Here is a 12,887-nt window from a genome sequence, read left to right on the forward strand (position 1 = left end):
TACAGATTTACGTTCTAGAATAGCCGACAGAGGGTCTTAACAATGGACGGTGTTCCAGAATGCGCGCTTCGGTCCGCACCTAGTTACCACCAGTTCACCAAACCATGGCGGCCGCAGTCGCGGTGTACCGCTTCGTGGCGTGGGCGAGTAACGTGAGAAACGTGGTAGTAGACACGACCAGTCGGCTCAGCAACGCTCTGTGCTGCTGTTCCTGTTGTTGTTTGGGAGATGAGGACTCCACAAACGGAGACTGGGTGTATCGGGAACCCAGTGGTGAGTACCGTCACTAACTTAACGATTACGGCGGTTTGTCAATACATAACACACGAACAAATAACGCATATTTCACTCACTTTTCGAAAACGTAACACTTTCTCTTTGATGTACAAACGTGAACCTTTGAAACACGTTTGCCTGTTTCTGTAATGTCCAAATCAGCGATTTAGTGTTACTAACAGTGCAAAGTCTAAAGGCAAAGCTAAGTTGCGAGATCTTTAAGAACTCGTCTTCTTTCATCCTTTCGCAGGTATTCAGGAGGTCCCTCCTTACATTGATCTAACGGGTTCCTCCCTGACGTTTGATGACGTAGTAGAAAGAGAACCGGGGTATACAAATGAGAAGAGCAGCTTATGTTTCTGCGGAGAAGGTCCAGAAACGGAGGAGGCTGTAGTGAGGGTTTCGTCGGTTGATGTCGTCATCACAGAGCAACCACGAGCTTATACCTTGGAAGGTGACGTGGCGATCGCTCAAGAGAAGTCGACGGCAACAAGCGACAAAGTTTCGGCTGGGGCCGGAAACGTCGTCGCTCCTAATGATGAGTCGGCGAATGTCGTCGCTACGAGTGATGAGTCGGCAAATGTCGTCGCTCCGAATGATGAGTCGGCAAATGTCGTCGCTCCGAATGATGAGTCGGCAAATGTCGTCGCTCCAAATGATGAGTCGGCAAATGTCGTCGCTCCGAATGAGGAGCTAGTTGCAGACCAGGAGGCTGCAAAGTCGTCGGCTGACGACCATGGCCATGACCAATCAGCAGTGGTGAAACAGATCGCCAACTTGCAGGAGAAGGATGTCTCAACTGACAACTCTGTTGTTGATGACGATGATGAGAAAGATGACGTCTTCCCAAGCTTCTCTCTCGTTCAGACCATCAACAACAAGAAGAGGCCTAGCCAACTCAGCTTGGATCGACACGCCAGTCCCTCAGTATCTGCCCCAGTCCTGCAGCGGACCTGCGGGACGAATCCTTCGGGCGCAGGTCCACTAGAGCGCCGAGGAGTGACGGGGTCTCCGCGCGGTGGTGCCGGCATCAACCTGCTGAAGACCGCGAGTCTCAACTCCTTCCTATCGTCGGTTAGGGCCAACAAGGCATCGATGCATGCTGCGATGTTGGGTCAGTTGTAATTTTTTAGTAGACGAGGTCAATTTGTGTACAGATTATCAAATCGGACATTCATTGAAAAACAATCATTCCTCTTTATTGAAACTCGAGTGCAGGTACTGTATAGTTATCATAAATCGTTTCCAGCTTTTAACACATAAATGCATTTCACCGCCATCGTCTTACAAAAGAGCGATTTTACTGGAAAATGTGCGGGCTGGTTTAACACTACAGTACTGGTTTCAACAGATGCTGCTGACTTTGGACTGCAGCAGTTCCTACCAGCCTGCAGGCCCGCTCTACTCCGCCAGGGCAGCACACCGTATGGACTGAGGAGGTACCAGGTCCTGGTAGGGAAAACCTGGCTCAGCAAGCTGACCGCCATCGGACGCAAGCGCCACCATGGGGCCAAGCGAAGAAAGGCAAGGAAGAGGGACAGAGAACGCCTGGTTACCCAGACGACCGATGGGGTAGGTTTCCATGGAAACAATAGATGTTTATGTTTTGTGACAATACACCATGGTGGTGAGTTGTAGACCCCTGGAAAGTTATTAGATATTCCTGGACCTCAACATGCCAGCTTTTTGGATCTGTACATATAGATCATCAGATTATATGTTGTTCCATTGTATGACGGTACCCAATACTAGTAACCTGTCAACCAATATGACTGCAGTATATAAGGATATAAGCATGCCACACCATATCAAGAAATATGTTTTCAAGCTCGTTTTATTGCATTTCTCATGTTTTTGTACATTTCAGATTCGTGTTGTGATTGAGTTTGGTGAGAGCACCACCCTGTGAGCAGGTCAGGAAGTGCAGAAAGCAAAGTGACTCAGGAGAAATCTTGCGCCTTGCCGATAGTCTCGACTCTCAAGTAAAACACCCTGCCATGTTACTATCTGCAGAGACACTATTTGTACATGAACAGAGTTTTATATTTGTGTATTTGTACAGTCCCTTATCCTGAAATGTCATAATTTATACAATGGTAAACTAACAGGTTTTAAAACAATTCTGCTGCCATCAGGCTTGGAAGAAAAATATGCCAGATTTGCCAGAGCAGTACATTCAACATTGTAACAACATAGCTTCCAACTTGTTTCTGAAATGTGAAAGATGCTCTCTATACATTAAGTCCAATTTCTTCACTTGTTACACAAAAATACCATGGACATAACAAAGAAGGATACATTATATCAAATACATGTCAGGTCAACAATACATAACATTACATGACTGACAGCACCATGTTGAAAAATTAAAATGTCAAAGTGTGATTTGCTTTTGTTTCACCATTCCTTCTTGATTGTGTTTAGCTATACAGTTGGTCCCTGTACATCTAAACATCAGGGACACAACTGAATTCAAAGATAAATGGACTGTCAGTGTTAGTGATATATGTGATTCGGGTATGTGTAAATGTAGGAAGAAATTCATTCCCAGCTTTTGACCACGAAAAGAGAAAAAGAACACAGTACACATTAAACTCCCATAGAAGTTTATTTAATCCTGTACATATAAGTTAATCACTCTCTACACCATGTATGCAACCAATACATGTCCAAAACTCTCCTCAACATCATTATAACAAAGTAAAGAGAAGTACTGGGTTTCCAACACCTCAGAAGATAAGCAAATTAAGTGGTAAAAGAAGACAATCTTTTTTTCGAAAATCGATAGCTTAAGTCTAGGGATACTAACACCACAAACTGGGACCATTCCAAAATATATAAGGCCCAAATAATTCCACAGGCAAAATGTAATTGCCTAGTAGATATAGTGACATTTTCTCGTACTGGGGACCATTTCATACAATTGGTCAGAAATTCTCTTCAACCATGTTTTTCTAAAAGGAAGCGGGACTTAAGGAACTGACAAACAATCATTTTTCTGCCCTCCCTCCCCATCTTCAATGCTAACCATGTCAACTCTGCACCTGACATTGTTTAAGCTTGTTATACTACAAGTACTAGTAATAACACGCGATTACACAGACACAAGACCACATTCCTGAGACACAAGTCAAGACTTTGCTAGAACATTATTGTTGGAAGATCTGGTATTGCTAAAATCTTTGTACAAGAAAATATGAGAAATAATGGTACATGTCTATACTGTGGGACAATTTCAAAGTTTACAAACGGAAAGCAAAGCTAAAATCCTTGATAGCGATTGATATTGTTTCATGTTATATGAAGATGAAGACAACCAAATCGTCATCAACCAGAAATTTTAAAGAACTGTATAGTGTTGGTTGCATATTTTGCCTACAGAGCAGAGGCCCCTTAGCTTGTACATTACTTATTCATGAAGGCCTGTATACCAGTGATGGCTCTCCCCAGGATCAGTGCATGGATATCGTGTGTTCCTGTGGGGACAAAAACACAACAAATCAGTCTGTTACATCAATTCCATTGACAGACAATCAAGCAAAAAAGGAAAGTTTATTCTCTTAGAATGTTGGAACTATATGTTGATGAAGGTTAGACAACCAGGTAATAAGATACGCAAGGTAACAGCTACTCATGCAATAGACGAATTTGAACCGCTAAAACTGGCTCCGTCAGTTTGGATTTGCTCACAAACTGTCTGTATCATCGCCCACATCTGTAAAGTGCGAGTGTGAACAACATTCCCCGAACCCCGACCAGTTTCATGGTATTCACTTCCAGCGGGCAGCCCGGTGCCTACACAGCGTAAAACATTTCTGGATATCACCTGTACTATACAATTTTGGTGGCCTTTCTCACCTGCGTAATATACCAAGAAATATGGCTTATTTTGTTCTTATCAAATTCGTCTATTGGATAGATTTTGGAAATGAAAGTTAGTCTTTCTATAACGTCTTTTGCCAACACACATAAACTTTCATGGAAAAATAAATCAAGCGAGTCCTGTACTGACCTTCATAAGTGTTGACAGCCTCCAGGTTCATGACATGGCGGATCACGTGGTACTCGTCACAGATCCCGTTCCCGCCCAGCATGTCCCGCGCCGCCCGAGCTATGTCCAGCGACTTCCCACACGAGTTCCTCTTTATCATGGAGATCATTTCTGGGGTGGCTCTGGAGTGGATCAAATGGATGAAAAATATGATTAAAATATCAGAAATTTTACAGAAAATCGCTACTGGGTAGGCAAAAGTAATGTTGCTTTTCCTTCATATTCCATCAATTCTGATTATAAAGTTTAATGTAAGACTTCAAGATGACCTCATTCAGAGGACAATGTGTTAAGAATATCAGAAATCTTACCTCAACACAACATTGATACTGTGTAGGCAAAAGTGATGTTGCTTTTTTCTGCATAGTCTATCAATTCTGATAATAAAGTTTAATAGAAGACTTCAAGTTGAACAGATTTTCCAAATTAAACATTTTCCCTGCTGCCTAACTCTGTAACCAATAGGGCATTGGGTGCCAAACGGCTACTTCAGTGTGCTAAAGGTTAGTCTCTTAGTGTAGTTGGAACTGGAGATGTTGTTGATGAAGCTAAGTAAGTGGCTGACCTTCCCTGGTCCTTGAGTCGCCCTACTTGTAAGCATGACTGCAGCCCGAGGGTGATCTCTGTCAGCATGTCCGCCATCTTCTTCTGAATCAGCTGATTACGGGCCAGCGGAACACCAAACTGGATTCTACAAACAAGGAGGAAAAAAATGCTTTCTATGCATGTAAACACAAACATACAATAGATTTATAACAATTAGACTAGTTAAAACATAGCGTATAGCTCATTCGCAATGGACATAGAAGAAGCTATAACAGATGTACCTGTCCATGGTGTACTGTCTGGCTGTCTCCAGGCAGAATTCTGCAGCCCCCAGAGTTCCCCAGGCAATACCAAACCTGGCGCTGTTCAGACAACCAAACGGACCCTGTCAACACAACATTGAACAACATGTCATTATCTCAGTACAGAAACAACAGAGATTAAATTCATTGTACTAATTCTCTATTTTGGGTTCCGGAATGATGTGGATACATAATACTGGGTTCTCCTCAGACAGTGGAACAATGATGCTGCACCACTATACTGGTAACTCAGCACCACTTACTGCTTTTAAAATTTAGCATTTTTCTTCCTTAATTTCCAGACTATTTTGTTAAATTTATCACAATTCACAAAGGGTGCTACTCCCCCTTCCGTAGCACTGCTATACTCTAAATTTCTAGGGAGAACCATGCATTAGAAGAACAGAAAAAAGGAAAAATTTCCTTGTCATAACCTTAACTATTCTTCTTAAATCTGAATCAGTCTTAGATTTTTCTCTCATACATTGACGTGTATATACTGTACATATTATCTGTCCTTTTATTAACTAAAGCTACATGTAAACTGTACCAATCTTAATACAATACATCTGTATGTTTCCATTTCTTGATCCCAACTCACCGCCAAGCCGTGCACACCAGGCAACATGTTGTCCTGTGGGACTTCCACATCCTCCATGACAATCTGTCCTGTGGTAGACGCACGCAGGGAGAACTTTCCCTCGATCTTGGGCGCCGACAGTCCGCCCATCCCCTTCTCCAGGATGAACCCACGTACGCGGCCGTCCTCGCACTTCCCCCACACGATGAACACATCCGCTATCGGAGAGTTGGTGATCCTGTATGGTTGGGAACAGGCACTTTGATTGGACTGTCATAGACTTGCTTACTGAAAAATTTATCACTAGGAATATCACCATTCTTTCAAATACAGCTTTAACTTCCGAAACAATATAGCTGTAACTTCCGAATTCTGAAAAAATTCTACTGAAAATTTTGGTGAGTGAAATATTTTGAGTTGGATATAAACAGTTTATTTCTCATTACAGCTGTAACTGTTAACATTTGTTGGGATATCCATTTTAAAATTCCATGTGATTATGATATCTGTCAATATCTTTCTATCAAGTCAAACCCGCCCAAGAAGATCACTCAGGGACATTGGGAAAATCTGGTCACTATAGACAGGATTCTTCATGCTTAGGTCAATGGGAAAAATAATCTAAGGGACCACCAAAAAGTGGTCACAATTTCCAGGTGGTCCTTACATAGAGCCCATAGAGGTGGCTATTTGTACAGGATTGACTGTATTGATTCATTTACAATCCTGAATCGTGCTGCAATAACAATTTTGTGCATATCTTTTGTGTTGGGCTTGCATAGAGTCAACCTACTGGCCTTTTACTATACTAAAAGAGTGGGATGTAAAAATGTTTGACCGACCATGTCTTTGCCCCATTCATGATGTAGCACTTCTTGTTCTCGTCCCATTTCGCTCGCGTCTCCATTCCGCCAGGGTCGCTGCCGTGGTTGGGCTCCGTCAGACCAAAGCAGCCAATCAGCTCTCCCGTTGCTGTGGGAATAAACTCACCATGAACAACTTGTAACAAACAATGAACATGTGATATTCCGAACCTTGCATTCTACTTCCTATTCACTTCCACCTAGTGAAAGAATAGCAACAAACAAGTATCTTTCTACATATTTCATCAGATCCTATTTTTTTTAAACAGGTTTGCTCAGTGCAAGGCTATAGTTGACCTCTTCTAGGCATTGAACTAAGTTGATGAAAAATGAAGATGATTATCCTAATAGATAGCGGTGAAGATAAGTTCTGAAGGTTCGCAGGTTGTATATGGGAGGGTACACAGTTGTAATCGAGAGTGTTCTTTCTAATCTATGCTAGTATTTTTCTCCCAGTAAGATTTATCTGACTTACCAAGTTTGGGGATGTACTTGCGCTTCTGTACCTCAGAGCCATACTCATTGATGGGATGCATCACGAGGGAGGACTGGACACTGAATGCTGACCTGTACGCACTGTCAACTCTACAGGGAGATAGAGAGGAAAGGCTTGCAATTCTCAACACACAAAATCCTTTAAAAGAGTTGGAAAATGCTTATGATCTTCAAGAGTGACTATTCTAAGCTGTTACATGCAGTAAAGGTTGATTTTGATTACTCATGTGTTCAAACTATATTGGGTTTGATGATAATGTTTCTTTGCAAATCCAAACTTGCCCAAACTATACTTTAGTGTACTATTGAGCAAGAAGACTTGACGCAAATTGGGAAGGAAGAGAGCATGTAGTCTTGCTGTAGTACCAGCAAACACACACACACACTTACCTTTCCACCTCTCTGGCTATCAACCCATAGGCTACAGACGACACTCCTGCACAGCCATACCCTGGAAATGATGGTATACAGCAACTTTACATGGAAGATGAAGACGAATATGGACAAACTTATAACTATCTTATAACATGTAAGGAACCTGCACACAACTTCATGCCTATACATTACCACTTACAAATACTAGTACTCGTATATAGAACTACAAATCACAGCTTACCCTTGATAGTTGGGCCCAGTACTCCCAACTGCCCCATCTCTGTCATGATATCTCTGTCAAACGCTGAGGGAAAAAAACAACAATAATGTATCTGTATTGCACATAACAAATATCAAGAACACAATTCAAACACAGTAATTTAGATTAGCAATATGATTTCAGCTTTTACAACTTTAATTCAAAGAGAGCAGTGGTTCCAAACATAAAGAATGATACATGTTTATTCAATGTTACATCCTTGCTAAACTATTATTTTTCGTAATCTTCTGTTTACCAACTGTATACGTTTTTGTTATTCACATTTCAATTCATTCATCATGTAAGTGGACTCAAAGAAGAATAGTGTTTCTCTATATAACACCATTAAAATTAAGATATCAATAAAACAATCAAACAAACAAACTATACTGGTCCGGAGACTTACTCTGGTGCCTGTTGGCCATGAGTATCCTGGGCATGAGTTTCTCCTGGCAGTACCCGCGGAACTGGTCCCGTACCATCACCTCCTCCTCCGTCAGCTGACTCTCCAGGTTCAGGGCATCCAGCCAATCAAACTTCACTGGAAAGGAATTTACATACAGTATAAAACTACACATAAAATTACAATATTCAGTTGTGAAATGTACCATGAATTCATGTAATTGTGATATTTCCAATATGATTATCATTACAGTTTTCTATGAAATAATTGCTTATCTTTTATGGACAAAAGTTCTTCCATGGATAGAGTTTGGTCCAAAGATGGAAAGTTGGAAACAAATACAAATTTCTGTATGCATTTGAATACGATCATGTCCATTACCCAGTCCTACCAGGATTCGCGAATCTGAATTCACCCAGGCAAGGGATTGATCCAGATTCCAACCACCATATATGGTGAATCAGGTTAAATCCCTAGTCTCTACCAGACTAAACGCGTCGGAAATAGAGAGAACATTTGCCGGGGGACTTTGGCCATGGAGGATAACATTCCCATCCTCTCTCCGTAGCCGACTCCCTTCATACAATTGACTCTATTTGGCCAATTTCTACTATTTTCCCAGCGTCCCGCGGAGACTGGTAGAGGCTATTAAATCCCCCTCAGCGCATCGGCTTTTTAGCGAATGCCCACAAACGCCCACTCTGGCGAAGTCCGCGCTGCACGAATCTAATTTTTTTTTGCTTGGAATATGTTCAGGTTGTGCTCCCATTAATCAATCCTGAGTTTCAAGTCAACCCATCGATCCGAAGTTGAATAAAGCGAACTTGAAGATTCTTACCTGGCTTTTTAGCGAATGCCCAGCAAAAAAGGCTTTTTAGCGAATGCCCACTATATCAGCCAAAATATCGGCCATGGTGACACGGGCGCTAAATCTAACACCATAATCATGTTCAACAAGTTATCCCCTGAATGTGTACTCAGTCTCCGTGCTGTACACGCCTGTAAAGTCACTTTATTTTACGAAATACACGGCGAGGGAACCCACTGCCCCGGACGTAAGAATCCAAAATGGCGGCTCATTTGCATATTTGGGACAGGTTACTAGCGGCCTCTACCCCGAATACGTGCCGCGGGCCGCGCCGTGTATTTCGTAAAATAAGTGACTTTACAGGCGTGTACAGTACGGAAACTGAGTACACATTCAGGGGACAACTTGTTGAACATGATTATGGTGTTAGATTTAGCGCCCGTGTCACGATGGCCGATATTTTGGCTGATATAGTGGGCATTCGCTAAAAAGCCTTTTTTTGCTGGGCATTCGCTAAAAAGCCAGGTAAGAATCTTCAAGTTCACTTTATTTAACTTCGGATCGATGGATTGACTTGAAACTCAGGATTAATTAATGGGAGCACAACCTGAACATATTCCAAGTAAAAAAAAATTAGATTCGTGCAGCGCGGACTTCGCCAGAGTGGGCGTTTGTGGGCATTCGCTAAAAAGCCTGTCCCCCCCTCAGGGCTGGCTTCCAAGCGTTCATACTCATAGCAAGATTCACGGGACCAATCCTGAGACTGAATCCAGGTTTGTGAATCCTAGTATAAACGGTGTCTATTTCATCACAATTTCAATCTTACATACGTGATTGACAGACTTACCTGCTTTGGGTTTCTCTGTTTCATCTTTGGATTCTGAAGGAACATCTTATTAAGGAATAATGACTGTGTCATCAGGAAACAAAGCTCAAGTTCACCCAGAAATCTCTGTCTCTTTTTGAAAGAAGTCAGAAAGGATTACATGGTACGTTGATGAAGGTTAGACATCCAGGTAGTAAGATAGCCAAAAATAGTTACTCGAGTCAAGCAACTGGATAAAATTTTGAAACATGGTACAACATCTTGTGTTTTTTGTGTATTCCTTTTCATTGATACACATTGAGGACATTATATAATGTCCTTGTACATATAAACATGCCCTTCATCTGTCAACATTGACTATGGCCAAACCCTACTAATAATTCACATAAGACCTATGTAGTATTGGCTATTGCATATTGCTAGTAAACAGTCTCTGCCACATTTGGAAGCTGACTCAGTTCTGTTGTAAAGTTCTTTTCTGTGGATCTACTTTTCTTCCATCTTCTCCTGATTTTAGCTGCCTTGTCCTGATTTTAGCTGCCTGAATACACATAACATTATTTAGGTGTCAAATAGTGACTGGGAATACACATGGAATTCGGAGAGACACAATGTGAATAGATCATTGAATAATAAACGGCTAATTAACAGTAGGGCACCACAGTCTACTAGGAAACTTTGCATGTCAACGATATTTTAGCCTTTGTGCTGCCAAACAATGCATAAATTTGTGCCTCTACTGACACCTACTAGCTATATGTAGTAAGTTCACATATTGCCTAGTCTGCGGAAAATAGGGGGTCTCTCTACAACAAAACAGCACTCAGAACTGGCAGCATCAACATTCAGGACTGTTTATAAAGGTAAGAATATCAATGCTTGATCTGTCGTGTAGAGTGACTGCTCTTAGAAACGAAGAGATGGGATTTCGTTGAAATATGGCAAAATATTTGAGATATTTCTTTTAAACCTCCAGGGGAGTCATTCATAATTTGTTTTGATGCCACTTTGCCGTTTACACAACATGCGTTGGTGACTTTGTTTCGTAACTTAGATATGCGCCCCCCTCCCACTCGTTTTAATAGCAGGCTCCAAATCGGACACAAATGACTTTTGTGAGTGGTCCGTTCTAGTCAAGTATGCGTATATCTAAAGCCTGCTCAACTTAGTAAAGAAACAATTGTGATATCGGAGAATAATCTCAGAAAACCTCAAAAGGATACGTGTTTGTGCCGCCGGAGCTGCAGTACTCTTACTCTTCCGCAAGAGTTGTGCCGCCGCCACTCGGGCATTCGGGCCACTGAAAACCCTGTTCAGCATCGTTTCTTGGACTCTTCTTCACGCAGGGTGGATCCTGAACCGTTCCCACACCTCCAGTAAACGTACAAAGGCAAAAATATGGACGTTTTCCCCCTTGAGCGAGCAGAAAAATGACAATACGTAACACCACTAAGATGTCAACCTTGCGCAACAGATCATGTGTTGCCTGTTCTCGTACCCAGCGCGCTCTCTTTCCCAGGGCAAAATCCAAAAAGGTTACAGTTTTTGGCAACGCCACTTTCACGGAGTTATTGCGTTTAGCCAAGTTGGTAAAAGTGGTGTAAGCTATGCCGATAAAGCATATTGCCTAAAACCAAACCGCTTTTCAACTTCATCAAAAATTCTGGTTGTCTTACTTTATAACTATCTTTTTTATCTTTTATATTTTATTAACAGTTTTATTGAATTAACAATCTATTTATTGGGTGATTTTATAGTACAGGCATGGACTGAACGTTAGCAGTCACATTAATTATAAACAGGAACTGATTTTCTGTTCTGTTCTTCTTGTAAGATAGATATAGGAAAAGATAACAAAGACGATGTATGCAAATATGTATCGTCTGTAATTTATAGTTTATACTTTAGACTTTGAATGACCCTTTCAATGGAACACACTTGGACCATAAAGTATATAGTGCATATGTAAACGATCTGATACTGTGATAGCGATATTGTGATAAGTCAAGTAAGTCAAGGATCTGTAATTATGTAACGTTTGTAGTCTATAGTTTGTACTTTCAGACTTTGAATGACCCTTTGAATGGAGCACACCCTCGGACACACCTCCTGACCTTTGTTACCATGTCAAGGTCCTTGCCTGGGCTGCCAGCTCCCACCGGAACCAACCGGTTCATTCTGGGGAACGCCAGGTTATCTGAACGTAAACACGTCAATCACAAAGATTAGAGAAGCCGCATCCTGTTGCAAGTGCCGACACCCACGTACACACCCCCAGACAAAGGGCTCCTGATTGGTCAACTGTTTTTGACCACGCCATAAAAAAGGTCAATAGTCTGAATAGATAAAGTTGTTTGACAAACTTCTGCTGCTGGGCAACTTTTAATCTTACGCAGATTGAGGGACTGACGTCGTCTACAGAAAGCTAGCTACAATCAAGCATGTCTGTATCAAGAAGGTTCAAGATTTTAGTTCATTGGTAAACTTTTTAAAGCTTCCTTACATCTTGAATGAATTGAATGAATGGTTAAAACAACACGGTTCAGACTCATGTCTGTAAGTTGGTTCAATAAAGATTGAATTGAATTGAAGTAAAAATTGAAATACGGATATTCCTACACAACTGATCATCTGATAAGTAAAGAAACAGGTTTAAATCATTCTAGCTGAGGTTTAGTTATAACCGTTAGTCTAGCTCTAGATTAAATCTATATTGATTTTGTCAACGTTGCAACCTTATGCCCATTTTTATTTTAAATCTAGATTTAAATCTAAGGTGCTTTTGCCGATGTCAGTTGCAGTGATACTTAATTGATTCTTCTTAAGTAAGAAATGTACGTACGATCATGTGAGGCATACATGACAGGGATGATGCAACTGTCACATGATGTTAACATTAAAATGTACCATGAGTTTTTGTCGTTAACTCTAGATCCAGCCACTTGGAAGTGCTTGCAAAACTTCTTCTCAAGCTTCTGAGGCTTATCATACACTCACAATTATGTCCTGCCTGTAACGATAAGATTACACTGAAAAGACACTTCACCATCACCTAGTTCCATCCTCATCTTAGACACTTAGGCTGTTTAGAAATATGGTGTCC

The 12,887-nt window shown here is 41.3% G+C and overlaps 2 protein-coding genes across 2 annotated transcripts; one reads left to right on the forward strand and one right to left on the reverse strand.

The window, feature by feature from the left end:
• Positions 1-85: 85 nt before the first annotated feature.
• LOC136445172 (uncharacterized) lies at positions 86-1,914 on the forward strand. Its single transcript, XM_066443041.1, has 3 exons — positions 86-273; positions 527-1,390; positions 1,628-1,914. Exons 1-3 carry the CDS (start codon positions 105-107, stop codon positions 1,912-1,914), a joined length of 1,320 nt encoding a protein of 439 aa, XP_066299138.1. The 5' UTR covers positions 86-104.
• A 951-nt stretch (positions 1,915-2,865) lies between these two features.
• On the reverse strand, positions 2,866-11,291 carry LOC136444475 (glutaryl-CoA dehydrogenase, mitochondrial-like). The gene is made up of 12 exons (XM_066442036.1): positions 11,008-11,291; positions 9,806-9,838; positions 8,154-8,288; positions 7,730-7,792; positions 7,504-7,564; positions 7,094-7,203; positions 6,598-6,727; positions 5,777-5,993; positions 5,155-5,258; positions 4,893-5,018; positions 4,289-4,449; positions 2,866-3,752 (listed from the first exon to the last, which is right to left on the reverse strand). Exons 1-12 carry the CDS (start codon positions 11,102-11,104, stop codon positions 3,682-3,684), a joined length of 1,308 nt encoding a protein of 435 aa, XP_066298133.1. The 5' UTR covers positions 11,105-11,291; the 3' UTR covers positions 2,866-3,681.
• Positions 11,292-12,887: the final 1,596 nt, after the last annotated feature.

The sequence above is a fragment of the Branchiostoma lanceolatum genome, chromosome 11, assembly GCF_035083965.1.
Source record: "Branchiostoma lanceolatum isolate klBraLanc5 chromosome 11, klBraLanc5.hap2, whole genome shotgun sequence".
Taxonomy (NCBI): domain Eukaryota; kingdom Metazoa; phylum Chordata; class Leptocardii; order Amphioxiformes; family Branchiostomatidae; genus Branchiostoma; species Branchiostoma lanceolatum.

Bases quoted from the DNA above. Each gene is read 5' to 3' on its own strand.
- LOC136445172 (XM_066443041.1), top strand. From the start codon at position 105: ATGGCGGCCGCAGTCGCGGTGTACCGCTTCGTGGCGTGGGCGAGTAAC. The intron at 274-526 runs GTGAGTACCGTC...ATCCTTTCGCAG, and splicing joins GGTGTATCGGGAACCCAGTG to GTATTCAGGAGGTCCCTCCT. The intron at 1,391-1,627 runs GTCAGTTGTAAT...TGGTTTCAACAG, and splicing joins GATGCATGCTGCGATGTTGG to ATGCTGCTGACTTTGGACTG.
- LOC136444475 (XM_066442036.1), bottom strand. From the start codon at position 11,104: ATGCTGAACAGGGTTTTCAGTGGCCCGAATGCCCGAGTGGCGGCGGCA. The intron at 5,259-5,776 runs GTGAGTTGGGAT...TTGTGTTGACAG, and splicing joins CTGGTGTGCACGGCTTGGCG to GGTCCGTTTGGTTGTCTGAA. The intron at 4,450-4,892 runs GTCAGCCACTTA...GATCCACTCCAG, and splicing joins CGACTCAAGGACCAGGGAAG to AGCCACCCCAGAAATGATCT.